Source organism: Styela clava, chromosome 2 (genome assembly GCF_964204865.1).
Source record: "Styela clava chromosome 2, kaStyClav1.hap1.2, whole genome shotgun sequence".
Classification (NCBI taxonomy): Eukaryota; Metazoa; Chordata; class Ascidiacea; order Stolidobranchia; family Styelidae; genus Styela; species Styela clava.
Genome location: NC_135251.1, coordinates 20,879,448 through 20,898,374, shown reverse-complemented (window position 1 = coordinate 20,898,374; position 18,927 = coordinate 20,879,448). Strand labels below are relative to the sequence as shown.

The 18,927-nt window shown below is 34.5% G+C and overlaps 1 protein-coding gene across 3 annotated transcripts in view; it reads right to left on the bottom strand.

Moving 5' to 3' along the window:
- Positions 1-18,927, bottom strand: part of LOC120336530 (fibronectin-like) — a 31,766-nt gene that overhangs the window by 6,295 nt on the left and 6,544 nt on the right. The window contains exons 5-29 of one of the 3 annotated variants that reach the window (XM_039404222.2): positions 17,790-18,056; positions 17,517-17,611; positions 17,008-17,164; positions 16,199-16,450; positions 14,996-15,244; positions 14,645-14,911; positions 14,474-14,568; positions 13,922-14,078; positions 12,020-12,268; positions 11,673-11,939; positions 11,509-11,603; positions 10,889-11,045; positions 9,051-9,311; positions 8,610-8,873; positions 8,248-8,342; positions 7,373-7,529; positions 6,263-6,520; positions 5,726-5,968; positions 5,088-5,204; positions 4,843-4,974; positions 4,174-4,272; positions 3,778-3,902; positions 3,017-3,172; positions 1,730-2,005; positions 750-1,028 (exon numbers count right to left, since the gene is read on the bottom strand). In XM_039404222.2, coding sequence (XP_039260156.2) covers positions 750-1,028; positions 1,730-2,005; positions 3,017-3,172; positions 3,778-3,902; positions 4,174-4,272; positions 4,843-4,974; positions 5,088-5,204; positions 5,726-5,968; positions 6,263-6,520; positions 7,373-7,529; positions 8,248-8,342; positions 8,610-8,873; positions 9,051-9,311; positions 10,889-11,045; positions 11,509-11,603; positions 11,673-11,939; positions 12,020-12,268; positions 13,922-14,078; positions 14,474-14,568; positions 14,645-14,911; positions 14,996-15,244; positions 16,199-16,450; positions 17,008-17,164; positions 17,517-17,611; positions 17,790-18,056 — 4,769 coding nt within the window. The remainder of the gene's footprint in view (positions 1-749; positions 1,029-1,729; positions 2,006-3,016; positions 3,173-3,777; positions 3,903-4,173; positions 4,273-4,842; positions 4,975-5,087; positions 5,205-5,725; positions 5,969-6,262; positions 6,521-7,372; positions 7,530-8,247; positions 8,343-8,609; positions 8,874-9,050; positions 9,312-10,888; positions 11,046-11,508; positions 11,604-11,672; positions 11,940-12,019; positions 12,269-13,921; positions 14,079-14,473; positions 14,569-14,644; positions 14,912-14,995; positions 15,245-16,198; positions 16,451-17,007; positions 17,165-17,516; positions 17,612-17,789; positions 18,057-18,927) is intronic. The other 2 variants (XM_039404224.2, XM_039404225.2) reach the window with 2 other exon arrangements.

Here is an 18,927-nt window from a genome sequence, read left to right as displayed (position 1 = left end):
TAAAGTAAAATCATTTTATTAAACAAATTCTTTAAAAAAGGAAAGATTAGGAAGAGTTCTGTAACGCAAAGGTTCCATAAAGGGTGCACTAGTGCGCCGTTGCGATCTGTCATGTGCGCGGTGAAAATTAACAGAATTGTGTTAAACATAACTGAAACATGATTAAATATTTTACATATTGTATTCTTTATGAATGTTTTATCGTTTCCTAATTTAAATGTTATGTATATTAATCAATAAATTCATTTAACCTTTCTATGTCGTTTACATTCTCTTACGTAGCGTATGCCTCTATTCAGTCTATTGTAATCGTAATAATAGAAATAAACACTACTTGCTGCAATTTCGCAAGCTGCAGCTCATTTGTTTGAAGACAAGAGTTGATCTTTTGCCTTTATTTCCTAGACCTACATATTCACAAACTTTACAAGGCATAAAGTACACATCGACGATCCCAATATTGAGTTTTATTCAAATTCCGGTACTCCCGACGTTTGCGCACCAAGATGTCGCATAACCTGAACCCTAACCTGGTACACAACTCGAGTTCAGGTTGTGAGTCATCTTGGTGCGCATACTTCAGGAGGTTCCAAATTCCTATAGTACGAATGAGACGATATTTTCAGGGCGCACTTACACGAAAACATTACGCACACATGCAAAACATCAAAAATAAATTTATTGATTTAATATATATATCAAATATATTCAATATAAGTTGAAAGTTCAAAAAATTTTTATTCGCTCACCATTTCTGGATTTTTCCTGGACGGAAACAGAGTATCATCCTTATGCAGTAAGAATGATATCCGGATCTTTTCCTTGGTTGTTTCACTAATTTCTTTGTTTGCTTTTACTATTGCAGAACCCGGAATACGGATTTGTAGGGGAACACTCATTTGTGTTTCAGTAACGTTAGAGCCATTTGTTTGTCTACCAGTGAATTTGGTTAAGACTGGAGCAAAGGTCACTTGAGGCTGAGGCTGTGGATCACTTGAATTTTGAACAAAAACTGGAGTTTCGATAACCTAAATTAAACATCGATTAAAAACCCAAATGCTATATAACAAAGTTCTTAAAGAAAGAAAATTTCTTCAAACGCAGTCAATTAGCATTGTTTTATTCATTGCATCAAATGGCAATTGATAGGTTTATCAGATTTCAGGCACATGACGCAATTATAATGTTTAATTCAATCGGGGGTGCTCCAAAAGTGTGCACACCAAGATGTCGCACAACCTGAATTATAACCGGTACACACATGTACTATGTTTAGGTTGTTTGCCATCTTGGTGCGCATACTTCACGAGGTCCCAATCAGGTTTAATTTATGTTTAAAATAAAATTTAAAAACTATAAACTGAGATTTAGAATTTAAAATGTTACTGCAACTATAACAACTACAAATATTCACGAGAACCTCGTGATGCATAATAATATTTTATTTGGTTATTAAATACATTTGATGATGATCAAATTATTCACCGCAAGATACACAGCATTTCATATTCATTTTAAGGTTTTTAATATTGGTGTGAGGATATGGGGAAAACATGAACAATTATTGGACCTATTTTCGCATATTGATAGTTTTGAATTATGTATAACACGTCACCATCTACTACTGCTATCTTCAAGGCACGTTTGATAGATGATGTACAACCATCTTTTACTACTGCTACCGTTAACGCCATTTTGTGAGAATATTAATTTAGTTAAAGTTACCTACCTTTACAATCATGCTCTTTGTTTCAATTACGACTTCATCGGTGTCGTTAGGTATTGTCACTTGTTCTGCTAAAATTGTCAGGCTCTTCAAAATATTCTGTTTTATTTCTTTTTCTTTTTGGGCGGCTGAAATGGGTGCTTCAGTCGGCGGTGGAGGGTTTCCAGGTTTTGGGGTTGCGGGGGTAGGTGTGGGGGCGGTCTGAAGAAACGAAATTGACTTCGAACTGATTAGGTTATCGGCTGTATTGACAATACCGCTCAAAATTTCGACAGTAACCTGGTGAAAATAAATATTAAGAACCTCTGAGCGCAGGAGTTAAAATTGTATAGAGAATTGCAAGTGAATAAAGGGCACATCTGTACCGTTCTGATGACAACATTATCGCAAACTATAATTTGGCGGGCAATTATTATGATTGTATTTAGTCCCCTATACAAAACTTCTATGTAACCTTGAAAGTATCTGTTATAACCTTCATAATATGTCAAATTGACCTTTTTGCAAGCACGACAAATATGGGAAGTTTTATTTAATTAGAAAAATATTTGTCAGCAACAACCGTTTTCAGTTTTTGTAGTTAATTTGAACTATTTAAAAATTATTCTCTCATTTACCCTTTGCAAATTTTTTAAAAGTAAACTTCACCCCCTTTTTTTAAATTTCCATTTTCACAAAAATTTCATGAACAAAATGGGCTTTGGAAAAAGTAATTTCAATGTAGAGTTGTAGATATAAATGCACCTAAAATGTGTTAAATTCACAAAACTGCATTTGAAGCACGCTAATGCTTGCTAACAAGTAAAATCTATCAACAAGGCAAGTCAAATCCCCTTAAAAGTTTGGAGCTACCTCGGGTTGGGAACCCCTGAGTTACTACAATCAAATAATAAATCAAATAATTTTATAATTCATTGTTTCAGGATAGGATAGTATTTACATAGTGATGAAGGGCGGGGGCCTATAGGACGGCTCAATCATATGGCGAATCGCTCACGGCCTCTCGTCGGGCTACCAGTCCATGTCGGGTATGGGGTTAGTTAGTCAGTTATTTGTTTCAGATGCATGGACTTACTTCAGAAAACAATCTTGCCTCTGTATTTACTTTGCACTATGAATTATGAGGGATATATAATTCATCCATGGCAACTCAATTCTGGTACAGCAGGGTACAATTATACAGTGAGTAACGGTCTAACACAATGATTCGAGCTTTCCACGTTCAGTAGAATTTCATATAGAAACACCATATTGCCCACATACACCAGTAAATCATGTATATCATATTACCGTATTCTTGCTCTTTCCAGAAATTTTTGCAACGTCATCAATATATTCAGCTACTTTACTGACATCGTCTTCCTTAAGTGCATCACCCGACGTCAAGACTTCTAATTTTTTTGTCTGTTCCGTTAGTTTTTTGGAGTCAGTCGTCGTATCAGTTACCTGTCAAGCAGTGTTTGGATCGATATAAAGAGTAATGCATGCATATTTTCACGGGGAGATAGATATACAATAGACATACATCTGTGATTAAGTTGATTGTAAGTTGTAGTGATGGGTAAAGATATGGTTTTAAGTATATTTTTTATAAAATGTTATATGAGAGAGAGAGAGAGAGAGAGAGAGAGAGTTTATTTCGTTCGTCAAACAATAAACATACAGTAAATGCAAACATATATAAATAATAATAAAAAAATATATAATGATTATTCTTCCGTCGCGGGTCGTGTAGTACACACAGATTATTGGTAAAGATAGTTTAATAGTGGGATAGAACATATTAGGTTATACAATATGCAACGCCCAATACCTTCGGAAGTATGACACGATTCACGTCATTGTTGGAGTTTCAGCTTCCTCGACTGGACTATTGTTCTCAAACTTACGTATGTATTATCTATGCCTTTGCTTTAAATAGTGGCATATATTATAGCCAACGATGCCATTGAAATTTATCACAAAAAAATCCCAAAATATAACTCTGAAATTTCCAAAACTCAAGAAATACCAAGATAATTCAAATGAAAACTATATTACTGTTTATTTACCTTGGATACCACATCATCCACTGTTGTACCACATTTCACCAAGGTGACTCCAGATTCTGGATATTCAGAAACAGCCGTGTTACCGTTAAATGTTGTAACGCAAACAACCGAAGCTTTTGAACGACCTGAAACGAATGTTATTGTGAACAATCGTAGTAGAATCAAAACTAGAATGGCAAACATTGTTTTTTTCATTAGAGCATTGTATTAAGCTTTTATGTAAGAATTACAACTGTGGAAATATATTCATTTTTTTGTGAAGCTCGGACCAATAATGAAATTTGCATATTTAATTTAAAGTAAAAGGAAATTCCGCTTCTGTATGTTTTAGTAATGCTATTAAATTAATAATTTAATGAATTATAGTTTCCAGAAAATAAAAGTTTTTGAACTCACCGTCACACTTTTCCGTGGAATGGGCTACCCTTCCAGTATAGGAAGTGTTGAAAGTTAAAGTAACATTGTCTTTCACCATGGATGAGTCAGGACAAAATGCTGTTATGATAATATATTATAGATTAGGACAGACATACAATTTTTTGCAACATGAAAATAGCGTTGAAGACAAAAATAAGAAGCACACTTTTAAATGTTTAAAAAAACTGATTAATCAAAAGTTTGCTATGTTCAATTCTTTTTTTTATGAAGAGAAAATAACCCCCAAACTTGGATCTATTTATATTTGCCAAATTATTGTTTAAGGATAATTTTCTGTTTTTGCATCGAATAGGACATATGAGAATCCTACTAAAATATTTATTTACTTTTAAACCCAACTAAAATAAAAGCAATGATTTCTAAAATTTATTGGTACAATTTCTTAGCTTTCTTAACACATGCAAACGGCACATATATTGCTTACGTCAAGTTGTTTAATAAACCTCTCACACTTTTGTTCGTTCGTATTCTGATCTGTAGGAATTTATCAAACGCAAAACTGTCTCTTGACGATTCAAAACTCTATTTATCACTATATTCATCTTAGATGTACCAGGTTAGGTGTACCAGGTTAGGGTTCAGGTTGTGCGCCATCTTGGTACACATACTTCGGGAGCGCCCACTTACCAACACAACGTAATTCCGCATCCCCTGTAAACCCCGCGTTGCACTCGCAACGAGATTTCAGAATATTCACGTCATTGAAGCATGTTGCGTTGCCAGGACAAGGTGTCTCTCTCTCTTCGCACCAATTGCGTACTGAATAAAATTAAATCATAAATTCAAGATTTTTTGATCGTTCTGATCGATAAAAATATTACGGTAACTTTTAATTGACATGCAATATTATCGCGTATTAAATTTCAACTCACCGTTTTCACAAGTTTTTCCTTCGTATGCAGAAGTACATTGACAATCAAATCCCGACGTATCCCGTTCCTTGCAAATACCACCATTTAGGCACGGACTTTTATCACATTCGAGCATTGCTGAAAAATATTACACATAGGCACTTGATTCTCAAATAACATTTTTCAGTCCAGTACATTAAATGGACTGCAACTTGACAAAAACTCAGCACATATGCTACATAGTCTGGGTATTTTGGATGTATTTGTTTATTTCCTAAAAAAATTAGTCGAAGGAGAGTTTATGATGATATACCGAATGAATGAGGATAAAGGTTGTGTGACATTATAGAAAGAGCCTTGCCAATAGAAATAAATATTCAGAATGATGAGTGATTGATAATAGACCGTCATCAAGAAAAAACTGACATTAAGTTAGCGAAGTTAATATGCTACATGTTGCAAAAACAGACAGATTCATCTATTCATTGATGTTCTGTAACTTTGGGTGCTCGTCTATCACAACCTAGCGACGAATTGAATACCTTAAAAAACTGGCATCAGTTAAATTCTTTGATATTGATTTTTACCTAATTCATACATTCCTAAATATGCGTACAACTTAGAATTTTCGTCTGTTTCCGGTACTGTGATCAACGTACCTGTCCTTTCGGAATATGAACTTTTTAAACTCTTCATGTCCGGAGTTAGAGCTGCAACTTCGCAAGTGTACTGTTGATTAGACTTTAAATCCTCTACTGCAACTTGAGTTTCTGTCGTGTTTTGGGCGATTTTATCTGTGCACGAATACTCGTATTGATTTGCGCCGTCAACTTCTTTCCAAGTCAACAGAAAACGATTCTTTGTTATTGCTACTATTTTAACTTCTGTTGGAGTGGACAAGTCTGCAACAAGGAAAAATAATGGCAATTTATGACAAAGGAAAAATGTATCGAACAGTGATCACTCTCTTCTCAGAATAAAAGTAAATTACCGGTTCTAAATTTTTTTTCAAATGAGGTCTAAGATTCCATAACTGGTAACAAGAAGCATAACGGGAAAAGACTTTGAACATAGAAAGACTGAGTCTTATCTATTTTCAATTTTTGACCACACTATAAAAACGTTCTACATGCATCAAAATTCTTCATTTCCCACAAATTTTCGGACGATGCAAAATCACATTTAAATATTATTACTCGTGGTAAAAGTTTCAAAAGCTTTGAAACTTCCTCCGGCGTCATTCACAGCCGTGACATCAAGTGTATAATGAGTTCCCGGACGGACTCCTCCCACAACTTCTTCGATTGAAACTTGCTTGTCCGATTTTATATCTTGGTTGTCTCTTGTTCTTTTTAAATTGAGCAAGTAGGACGTAGCACCGGTAACGGCAGTCCATTTAGGAGTAAACGACGTGGTTGTTGATTTTACAGTCAAATCTGTAATATTTCCAGGCGCTGTAAAAGAAAACTAGAATAGTAAATAAAAAATATAGTATATGGTAAATATATACTTATTTTTAAAAATATAGGGACGGGAATAGATGATAAAATAGCCCACTCTGACCAATAAAAATTAAATATTTTAAACTTAGTAATAAATCTAGTCAAATTAGGGGAAGCATATAAACAGTACTTTTTTACAAAAACGTTACTCTACTAAACTTTACTAAACAGTTTTTGCTATTTTCGATTTTATTTTTGTACATTTACAGTTTTTCTTTTTTGCCCATCCCATCGGCTGAAATAAATTTTGAATAAAATTTGATAAACACAAAATTAATCCCGGAAGAATTGTTATCTAGCAAAGTATTGCGAAAAATCGAAAAAAACATTAATCGATCTATAACATAATTTTCTGCTTCAAATTCCAGTGAAGGTGAAACGAGACCAAGTAAGTCGCGTGGATTTCAAATGTGAATTTAGTAATAATATTTCCCAGCAATGACACCAAACACTATTATTATTATTATTATTCAAACCTGAATTGAGCCGAATTTATTACTTACAATTTAAGCCTTACTTACAATCCTAGAGATTGTAAATCCACACCGGTGATTTTTTTACAGCATTTACTACCAATAGGTGTATGAATGTTATCAACAATTTGTCAAGATAAATTGAAAGTATACAACCAATCACCAAAAGCAGATTCATTTCCAAAATCATCGAAACTGCATGTAATTTGTTTTGAAATAGTTTTTTTTAGTTTGTCTTTCAGTTTTGAGTTCACACTAAAAGGGATATATATATGGTGCAATTATTGTCCCAAAATGAATTATCCAGAATAAGTTTGATTTGGAGACTTACCAGTTTTTTGCTTCTTAACCGCAGGTGCGCTTGCGCCCACAGGAAACTCTGCAACTATTTCAAGGTTGTATTCAGTCCCAGGTAACAGGTTGTCTATCTTTATTTGTTCAATAGGCGATTCTTTCGAAATAATATTTGCTCCTTCTGAAGCTTTTATCTGCAAAAAAAATGTCATCTATTAGGCGGTTGTTTTTACACGAAATTAACTTTGATAAATTTAAAATTCAATCTGATTTCAGTTAAATTTCAAGATATAGAAAAGATATTATTGTTTTTCAAATATATCTATATATATGCTTCTATTACCGAATATACATATATCCAAAAATTGGTGAAGTTGAGCGTGAAATATCAACGAAATCAAAGTATCATCAGAAACTCGATGCCTTATTTTTGATCAAAGTGATATTGAATGGGCCTATTAATGAGAGCACAAAAACAAATTTACATATTATTCACAATAAAGGAGAGGATATTCTGTATTCTAACGTGTGTAGGCAAAAAGGCACATGAAATTGGTAGGCGTAACAAATTTTGATAAATAGATATAGTTGCATTAATAGACAGTGCCAGGTATATTTTGTTATAAAAATTATTGGCTTAATTGCCGCATACTATTTCAAGATGCGGCTACCAAAAAGAATGTAATTATTTCAGAAAGCGCTGCTTAAGCCCTAAAGCGTTGGAAAGCATGGCGATTGTTATATAAAAAAACAATGTCAGTTATAAAATTTAAGGGACCTCCTGAAGTATGCGCACCAAGATGGCGAACAACCTGAACTCAGGTTATGTACCAGATTAGGGTTCAGGTCATGCGACATCTTGGTGCGCACACTTCAGGAGTACCAATTTAGATATGATAGAGTTGAACTCACCTTGTATTTCAAAGCTCCAACAATTTTGGTCCAACCCAGATTGAATGAGGTCTGCGTTGTAGAAACGGCATTGATGCCCGATGGGGGTGTAACCGCTACAAAATGGTATAGAAAAAGTGTTAACAAATATAAAGCATTCTAACCGGTGGTGTTAATGATGAAACATTGCGCAATTAAAACCAACACAAAAACAATAAGGAAAGTATATTGCAATTCAAGATTCAAACATCCCGATGGTCCACGCTATCTCTAAACCCATTACGCATACGAATTCAAAAATAAAATGATTTTTATGTCTAGTTTACAGACAATTACTTACAAAAAAGTTATTGGTTTAATAACTTAATGAGTTTTAAATTTACCTGTTTTTGCATCGTGAGTCAAAGTTGCGTTATTTTCGGGCTCTTTACCAATTACAGTAAGCGTGATATTGAAAAAAGAACCACTCGGTAAGCTATTGACTGTCTTCGTGTTTCCAGTAATCGTTTCCGCTTTGTTGTAAAGATTTCTCATTTCTTTCACTGATATTGTGTATTGTGTTGCCCCATCAATAACAGGCCATTCTATCACAAAACTGTCGGTAGTTTCGTCCCGCACTGTCAACATAGTTGACTGGGGAATTAATTCTAAAAAAGTAAGACGGTAAAATTATACCTAATGATACAAACCGCATTAAATATAGATATGTAGGCCCAGCCAGGAGGTACATAAAATTACATTTATGTTATTATGTGATTAAAAAAACAATAATTAAGTTAAAAACACCGTTCAAAAAAAAATCAAAAATCTTTTCCATTCATCACCTGTTGAAAACGTAGCAGATGCTGCGGCGCTGTTCCCTGCTACATTAGTAGCGCTGACGTAGACTGTATACGTAATTCCCGGTTCAACGTTTGTAATTGAACCTCCGCTGGTAACATTGCCGATTTCCTTCTTCCATGCATTGTCTTTATTTCGAATTATGGTCATTGAGTACGAGCAAGCACACTTGATGCTTGACCAATACGGCGTAAAGCTAGTTGTAAGAATGCTGCTTATTGTCAAGTTGCTGATGTTCCCAGGAACTGAAAATTCAAAATCTGATGTGAAAAACTGTCACAGTAATTTCACAAATTTTAGTCAAGCATAGTAATGAGCGCGATATCAACGCTCAAACCTTGATTAGAAGTCACCATGGTAAAAAATAATCCACGGATCTGCTCTGTTAATACCAGTTAAACAAAATAACAAATCATGCTTAATTCACGATAGAACATGAATCTCTTTACTAATATTTCCAAATCTGGCATCCCATTTAAAATCGACACGTTGCTATGATTTCAAACGAGTTTGCCCGATATGGCACGACAAAAAAAATTTTAAGTTAGGAAAAGTTCAAATTCAAATATAACTCAAACACAGGTTGCAACTTCCTCTCCTTACTAATTTACCTGATTGAATCAAAAGTGTTTTATAATTAAGTTATATTAGTCGGATGATGTTGCATATAAACGAACGTTACCCGGTGAAATGACTCTTTCAATTTGGTGCCCAGAAGTATGTGTACCAGGATGGCGCACAATCTGAATCCCAATCTGGTACACATACTATGTTCAGTTTGTGTGCCATCTTGGTGAACATACTACGGGAGCTCCTCCAATTTTTATTGAAACTGCTCTAAGAGGTTAATGAAGTCAATGTCAGTATGATGCTACTATACTTATAATCGTTTCTTACAATGATAATATGTGAAGTTTTTCTCTCAAACCTCAGGACTTGTTTCAACTTTAACATACAAAATACAATGATGTACATTTATTTTCTCATATGTCACTCCAAACATTCATCCAATTTATTCATAAAGTAAGACAAAATAAAAATAAAAGATGAATGATAATATTGAAATTACAATGAAAATAGCTGACAATACAAAAATTAATTTTAAACGAATGTTTATCTAAATTTTAATAAAAATCACAGATAAAATACAAAACATTTGGTTAAAATGTAACTATGTACAAACATTAAATGTGGTGTTCACACATTTTCGTTAACATGCAAATACAAAACACTATCAACAGTATAGCTGTTTTAGACCGATTGTGAAATCACAATACCGGGCTTCCTGCAATCATGGACCCATTTTTTTCAAGTTTCGTGATGGTCATGAAACCTGATTGATACATATGAAAGTATGTGTTTCATTTATTTGAGAATATTTCTTGGCCTCATTCCTTTGAACATATAACAGTTGTTATATCACATATGACACCATTGAAAAACAAAATATGGTAGGCTACAGGTAGTCATAGTGTTAAATCAGCAAGATACACACTTTTTTAAGATTACAAAGTGACAAGATAAAAATAACGAAGTTTTCATGCAACAACAATGCTGATGAGTAAACGAAAATACATTGAACAATAAACTCAATTGTTACAAAGGTGTAATAGATTCGTCAGCAGTAATCATTTGGCTTCCTATGTGGACATCAAAATATCTTTAGGTCTACTATTTTCTTCCTTCGAAACTACCATGTCAGCCCAATAAAAAGCTCACATTCAAATTTATTAGTCAAACTGGGAAATAGTTTTTACATTATTAACCACCGTTCGATTGGAGCATTATCGAAAATTCCGGAAGTTCATAGTTCATGACACACCTGTAATTTGACTCTCAATTGACGGCAAACTGATACCAGCGGGGAAGATTGCAAAGATGCTTAAATTGTACAGTGTTCCTGGAGATAGTCTATTAAGTAATACCGAAGGAGATAGAGCAATTTCGTGGACAATGTTGGCATCACTAGTTGCGTTAACCTGAAAACAATAAACAATACAAGATCCACAAACAAAATTTCACTGGCGGTAACACTCTACTCACACCCATAACGCTGTTACTATAAGGATTTTCTTTACACATTTTTCTAGAATGACACATTTTCCTACCCAGTCCCACTCGTTCTATACAATATACACTATTTGTGACATTCTATAAACTTGAAATTCGTTTCTAGCAATTTGTAATGTATATTTAGCTGAATCTGTCAACACTCAACTTTTGGCGCTCCCGAAGTATGTGCACCAAGATGGCGCACAACCTGAACCCTAACCTGGTACACATACTATGTTCAGGTTGTGCGCCATATGGTGCACATACTTCTGGGGGGTCCCAACTTTTCGTATTCCTCTACCTTCTCTATTCTTATCGTAAAATGTCTAAAATATCTAAGCATCCCAGCAAATGTAAGCAATTGTTATTCTGAACTTCAACTTCACTTACTTGATAATGTATAGCTTCTTTAATTGCCGACCAACTAACACGAAAAGATGTTTGAGTTACAGCTGTAACTGAAACATTTCCTGGTGTTTTCATTTCTGTAAATTAAAAACACAATAAAATGGTTGATTGGCCCTGCATAGAAGTAATGGTGTCAATTTCAATACCTGTTTTGGCAGTTCCATTCATTGTTTTGTAGTTTGTGGGCCTGTTATACACTCTGAGCGTGATTTCAAATAATGATCCGCTCGGCAAATTAATGAATGATTTCCGAGTTTCATTAACTGATAACTTATGTGTAGAATTATACATATTTCGTTTTTCTAGGACTGTTAGTTCATAGTAGGTCGCTCCAGGTATTGATGTCCAATTCAGGACAAAACCATCCATTGTTGCGGAGGCAAATTCGATAGAGGCACCGGAGGGCAACAGTTCTGAAACAAAACATCAACAACTGTAGGATCGTGGATGTCAGATTGTAAAAAATCAATGAAAATATAAATAGATTATATACCGGTTGTAAAGTTCAATGAAGCTGGTGAACTCACTCCCGCTGAATTCACAGCTTCAACTTTAAGAGAGTAATCCGTCCCAGGCAACAGAGTAGTCATGTTAGCGTTGGTGTCCATTGTGTTGATTATTGTCTCTCTTTCGCCACCATTCAAGGTCAAGGTATAGTAGGAAACTCCTTTTGTGCCGTTCCACCATGTACTAACAGATGTTGTTGAGTAAACGACACGGAGCTCGCTTACACTTGACGGAACTGTGAGACAGTTTATTTATATATATATTCGGTGAAATATCAAATACTCGAGATAGATCAAAACATAACAGTTTTACTCACTTTTGTTACCGGGAAGTTTTTTCAGAGAGCAAAGGGAGGTTATTGTAAAAATCGTATGCGACCTGAGTACAAGTACCCTGATAACTCACTACCAAACTAATCGTTCACAGTGTTATCGGGATGACAAACGATCACAGAAAGAAGCGGTAGCTAATTTATAGTTTTACGGAGTTTGTTACAGTACCAAAAGAGAAAAATTGGCAAATGGTTGCTCAGAGTGCATTTGTTTTCCGTACTGCATACAAGCCATAAAAACAATTATGGCGGCATCCTGATTATCATCATTTTTTAACGCTGTCGGTTACTCATGCGTTCTTGTAGTCGGGAGAAAACTTGTCGAAAAACACAACCGTCTTAGTTACCTATTTTATCGAAATGATTGCAGATTGCCATGAAGCAATATATATTGTAAGTACTGAAAACTAGAAATATCTAAACAATGGCAATGTCGCTCACGCTATCTCATATTTGCGTGACAATAAATATATATATATATATATATATATATATATAAAAGTACGAAAAGCTTGTTGTCAAAATTGTCATTACACATGCGTATATATATATATCAAACGATATTTTCGTACCAATAAATTAATTCAAGCACACACTCCATTTGAGATCATCTATCTTTGTAAAACTGAAAAATATTGCGTGTTCTGACTCATAATACATTCTGATCTTTGGTCTGAAATACTGAGGCAATAGAGTTGAAAGGCAGAGGATTTCTTCTGGCTGTGGCTGCAGAAAAGCTCATTTTTTAAAGATCTGGAAGTTTTGCTTCTAAATACAGTCTAATGTCGTTTTTTCATCTTTAACCTTTCTTTTTATAAAATATCTAAAAAACACTCACTCAAACTCAAATAAATTCTTCTTTGAAACCTCATCGCAAAATCTTGTTTATTTCTATGGCTCGCCATTCAAGTCTCAAGATGTCGCAACACTCTCAAAGCGCATAAAGCCCAACTAAACAGGGCAAACAGTAGCAAAACACACTACCATTATCAGCTGTTCTGCTTCTTACCAGCTTTATTTCCATTGCAGGAAATAGTCTGATACTAAACACTCGTAATATGGAATGTATTTTTATTTTAGATGGTACATGCCATGTCACTCTTCCAACTTATACATAAATTTGCAATGTATAAGCAGTATAAAAATTCACACATCATAGAAGAAACAATAACATATCCATATTATATATAAACACACGGCTTCAGATATTCAACGCACCAGTTTTCATTGAACATTCTGGCAAAATAAACATAATTTTGCACGGAGGTTGCGCGTTGAATAGATTCAGCTTATAGTAAACATGGTTGATTCATGATCACGTACATTTTCAACAACGTGCATACGACTGTGAACATGCATTCATGATTTGCAATGATAAAATAACAGATGAATATATGATGATCTTCCAATGATCTACTCCTCAAGGTTGATTTAGAAAACATTCACAACACCAGCTCAGAAATTCTGGACATCCAGGATTGGAACTTCAAATAACATTAAATAATGAGATGAGACAACAAATCGGCACATCATATATCTGTACATGTAAATTCTTACCTGTAATTTGACTTCTGGAAGATGGCGAACTCGTGCCAGAAGGGAAAATCGCTAAAATACTCAAGTTATACACTGTTCCAGGAGATAAATTATCTAAGTATGCCGAATTAGATGAAGTTTCTTTGTGAATGATACTGCCATCAGAAGTTGCGTTTATCTGAAAAGAAGATAAGCTCCACGTTCCTGGATTATGTGTTTAATTCAAGTCTGTTAACAATCAATTGCGAATGATCTGTGCCTTTTTTGGCAATGCTGCTACTATTGTACACTGCATTGAATATAAATTTGAACTGATTTCAGCTTAATGAACCTTCTATTTTTAATTGCTATTTCTGGTAATAGTTAGACGGAAATCAGAATGAAAAATTATCAACTGAAAAGAAGATACATTTTTTCCACTCATTCCACTCTTTTCATTCAGGATTTATTTATATAGCTTTGACTCATCAATTTTACTTAATAATTGATAGTTCAGATTTTCTACTCCCGTTGTAAAATGTGACTTCTGATCAAATGTATCGCTATTCTGGAAGTTTACATTTATCAGCTTACTTGATAATGTATGGCTCCTTTAATTGTCGACCAACTAACACGAAAAGATGTTTGAGTTATAGTTGTAACTGATGTATTATCTGGTGTTTTCATTCCTGCAAATTGAAAGCGCAATAAAATGATTGATTGGTTGTGCATAGAAGTAATGGTGTCAATTTTAATAAATTATACCTGTTGTGGCAGTTCCATTCATTGTTTTGTAGTTTGTGGGCCTGTTATATACTTTGAGAGTGATTTCAAATAATGATCCACTCGGCAAATTAGTGAATGATTTCCGGCTTTCATTAACTGATAACTTATGCGTACAATTATACATATTTCGCTTTTCTGAAACTGTTAGTTCATAGTATATCGCTCCAGGTATTGATGTCCAATTCAGGACAAAACTATCCGTCGTTATGGAGGCAACTTCAATGGAGGCACCAAAGGGCAACAATTCTGAACCAAAGCAATAAAAACTGTTAAGTCATGAATTCCTGATTGTAAAAAGAAAATGAAAATGTAAAGCGATTATATATATACCCGTTGTAAAGTTCAATGAAGTTGGCGGACTCACTCCCGCTGTATTTACAGCTTCAACTTTAAGAAAGTAATCCGTCCCAGGCAACAGAGAAGGCACAGTAATGTTGATGTCTGTTGTGTTGGATATTTCCTCTCTTACGTCACCACTCAAGGTGAAGGTATAGTATAAAACTCCTTTTACGCCACTCCACGATACACTAGCAGACGTTGTTAAGGAAACAACACGAAGCTCGCTTACACTTGACGGAACTGTGAGATAGTTTAATATTATCTCGGGTAATTATCAAATACGCGTGATATCAAAACATAAAAGTTTTACTCACTTTTGTAACCGATTTTATTTTGGGGGGGAAAGGAGGTTATTCTAAAAATCATAGCAGAGCGATATTTACCAAGACCTGAGTTCAAGTACTCTAATACCTTACTACCTAACCAATCGTTTACAATGTTACAGAACAAGAGGTAGCTCATTACTTATCGATCTTAAGAGGTAATTAAGGTATTTGTCTGTTTGTTTGTTTGTCTGTTAGATACACGCGATATCTCACGAAAGCGAGGACGAATCCGCTACAAATTGCATATGCATTCATCATATCTCGGATCAGAATCCTATCGATTTTGGATGAATTATGTCGTATAATTAGCGAGTTATTAATTAATTAGTGATGGGACACAAGGTGTCACTATGGAGTAAGAGCGCTGTTTTGGGATCCGCTAACTTTCGATCGATAAGTCTTCGGTCTCTGACCAATTTTCTCGTTTGAAATTTTACGGAGTTTCTTTAGCGTACAAAAAGAGAAACGGTTGCAAATGTTTGATCAATGTACATTTGTTTTACGTACTACATTAGAATTTGTTGTTGTAGACTTTGAGTCTTATTTCAATGAATGAACCACTCGGCAAATTATCAAATGTTTGTTTTGTTTTATTTATTGGCAAAGTTTGAGTAAGGTTATAAAGATTTCTCTTTTCCTAGTCATAGTATATTGCTCCTGGTATGGAGATTCAGTTTACGACGAAACTATTGGACGTTATGCTGGAAACTTGGACTGAGGCATCGGGTGGTAGCAAATCTGAAATGGACAGTTACCGGCAAGTTCAAATCACACAAACCTATCAGTTGTTATGCTTGTCAAGTATTTATCAAATATTTAGTTAGAGTAAAAATTCGATGGAAGTCAATGATGTAAAAAATAAACATACCTGTGGTAAAGTTTGTCCCAACTGCTGGGCTTTTCCCGCCTGCATTAACAGATTCAATCGAAAGATAATGGTCGATTCCAGGTGAAAGATTCCCAATGAGAATCTTGGTATCCGTTGTGATCAAAATTTGGGATCCGTTTCCTTCATCGTGCAAAGTCACTCTGTAGTCCGACGCGCCTGTAGCACCAGTCCAAGACACATTGACAGCATATGTTGTATGCACCAAGTGAAGATTGCTTACACTTTCCGGAACTGTTAGACAATATACCAATTCGCCCAACAAAGTTCGAAAAAATACATTTATTCGATAAATCATGGTAAACTACTGCAACTACACACTGTTGAAAAATTTGTATCTCACTCAATCTATAGCATATCGCTGTATATCTTACTACCTCCATATTTATGACTGTCAGCTAAACGGTATTTCCGAAACTAAAAGTGCTGATCTATAAAATGCTCATCACTCCTTGTCATTTAACTTGATAGGGCTAATTTATAATTTCAACCCAATAAAGTCCCATTCATATCCATCAAATAACAGAAATCGATAGTATAGTCAAGCTTCTTAGCGTTATCAAAAAGCCTTTAAACGTCATGCCCCAACATTTGCTTGACTTGCGAACAGGCGGAGAAATATTACGTAGATTTTTCGGAGCGAATTATTTATATGACGTCACGAAAGCCACAATCTTGACAAAAGCAGAACACCGCGTTTTTTCGTACATAATATGCATTCTAAAATATACATTAGGTTTTGGAAGGACGGCAACTGAAATGAAATAGCACAACCCAAATATATTTCTGACCTGTAATCTGTTGAATAGAAGATGCATCGCTCACACCGACTGGGAATATGGCAAAAATATTTATTGTGTACAGCGATCCAGGTGATAATCCAGTTACCAGAAAACTCGCATTTTCAGTTTGCTTGGAGTAGGATACGCCGTTAGCGTCATAGTCACACTGTTCAACCAAGAAAACCTTTCGTCAATTTCGAGAATTATCTTTTTGAAGCCCTAATACTTAATCACGCTTACTTACTTAAATATATCAAAGCCCCGCTAAGAAGAAATGAATATTAGGAATCCATTTAAGGCGAATGTACTAGACTTTTTTGTCGTAATTTTAGGTTGTTCTGTGGTATTATATTGGATGTTCCACAAGTACGTCAAGAACGACCAAAATTTAAACTTCTTCGTTTTTCATTAGTTATTTTCAGATTTTATTTTCCCCTCTCTTTTCATCCTTGTCTATATATCTAGCCTATATCTATGTAATTTGGTAGTTTACATTAGATTATTCATGTATATTTTACCCGATAAGAAGTTGCTCCATCAACAGCATCCCATATTGCCATGAAGTTTGTTTGTTTTATATCAGTTACCCGTAGATTGGTGGGAGAAAGAACATCTGAGAAAATATTAAGAATGAAGAAAACGCCAGAATCCGAATTATTTGTCAGCTAAAAAAGGTCGATGGGATGGGCCTAATAAAATGGGAAGTAATGGGATTATGTAGTTAATGTAATTATTGAGTTTTTTTCTTATGTAATATCTATATATTTATATGATTTTTATATGGAACTTACCAGTGGTAGTATTACCACTAAAGTATCCAACATTTCCCAGCTTATCAGTAATTTTTACAGAAATGTTATAATCAGAGCCGCTTGGTAGGTCGCTGAAGATTTGGACCGTTTCGGTAGTAACGACAGATTTTAAAATGTTTCCGTCAGAATCAAAGACCGATACATTGTACGAAATTGATCCGGATACTTCCATCCATTTTGCAGTGAATCCGGTAGCAGTTACGTTGAAAGTTAATACAGCGGATTCGTTCAGGTTTGCGAGAATAACTATAAAAAAGTCAGATATTTTGAGTCTTTTTTTAATTGATTTCAGCAGTACACCATTGAAATTTCGTGAATAAATATAATTTTTTAGTATATTGCTTTAGCTAACATATAAAAGAGTCAGGTATATATATGCAAAAATTAAAATTGGCAATAGGTTTTGATATAATTTGACATCATTTTTTTTGAATTTTTGCCTTTCATCAGGTTGCAATTGTAATTATATATAATTAGTTGTATATATATATATATATATATAAGTAATTATATGCGCCTGTAAAGAAATTGTTGCCAAGACAGAGTCTTCGTCGAATGGCATCAGTAATGTCCAAAACTATATGAGGAGCCCATCAACTTTGTTAGATGGGTTGATGGGAAAGAAGTTTCGAATACGTGAACAACTTCATACATATTAAGTCGCAATACCTTAGTGGCGCTTTATTTAAAAGTTTTGTTCACACGTACAAACTTCGAAAATCTTCCAACAATATATACTATTATGGACCGTGAAGTCATATTGCTATATCACACAGAATTGAAAGCATTATTGCAAAAGATATATAAAAGATGCCAAAAAAAAACAATTGTACTGAAATTAAATGACTGAGTTGTATGCAACAGGATTCTCGCCCACCCATTACAGGAAATACTTGGATTGTTGGCAGAAGGAAGAACTGGCTTTGAAATTTTATTCGTCGTTATCATACGGTGAATAGCATAGCCTAACCTGCTGGTATTTATCATGGTACATTTGAATATCAACTTAGTTTTAGCTTTTGAAGGATTATTGCGTCATTTATTTGTTGTGTATTCAAAATTCAAGTGCGCCTATACGTTATAATATATGCATGGCGCTAGTTGGAACTGGCATATT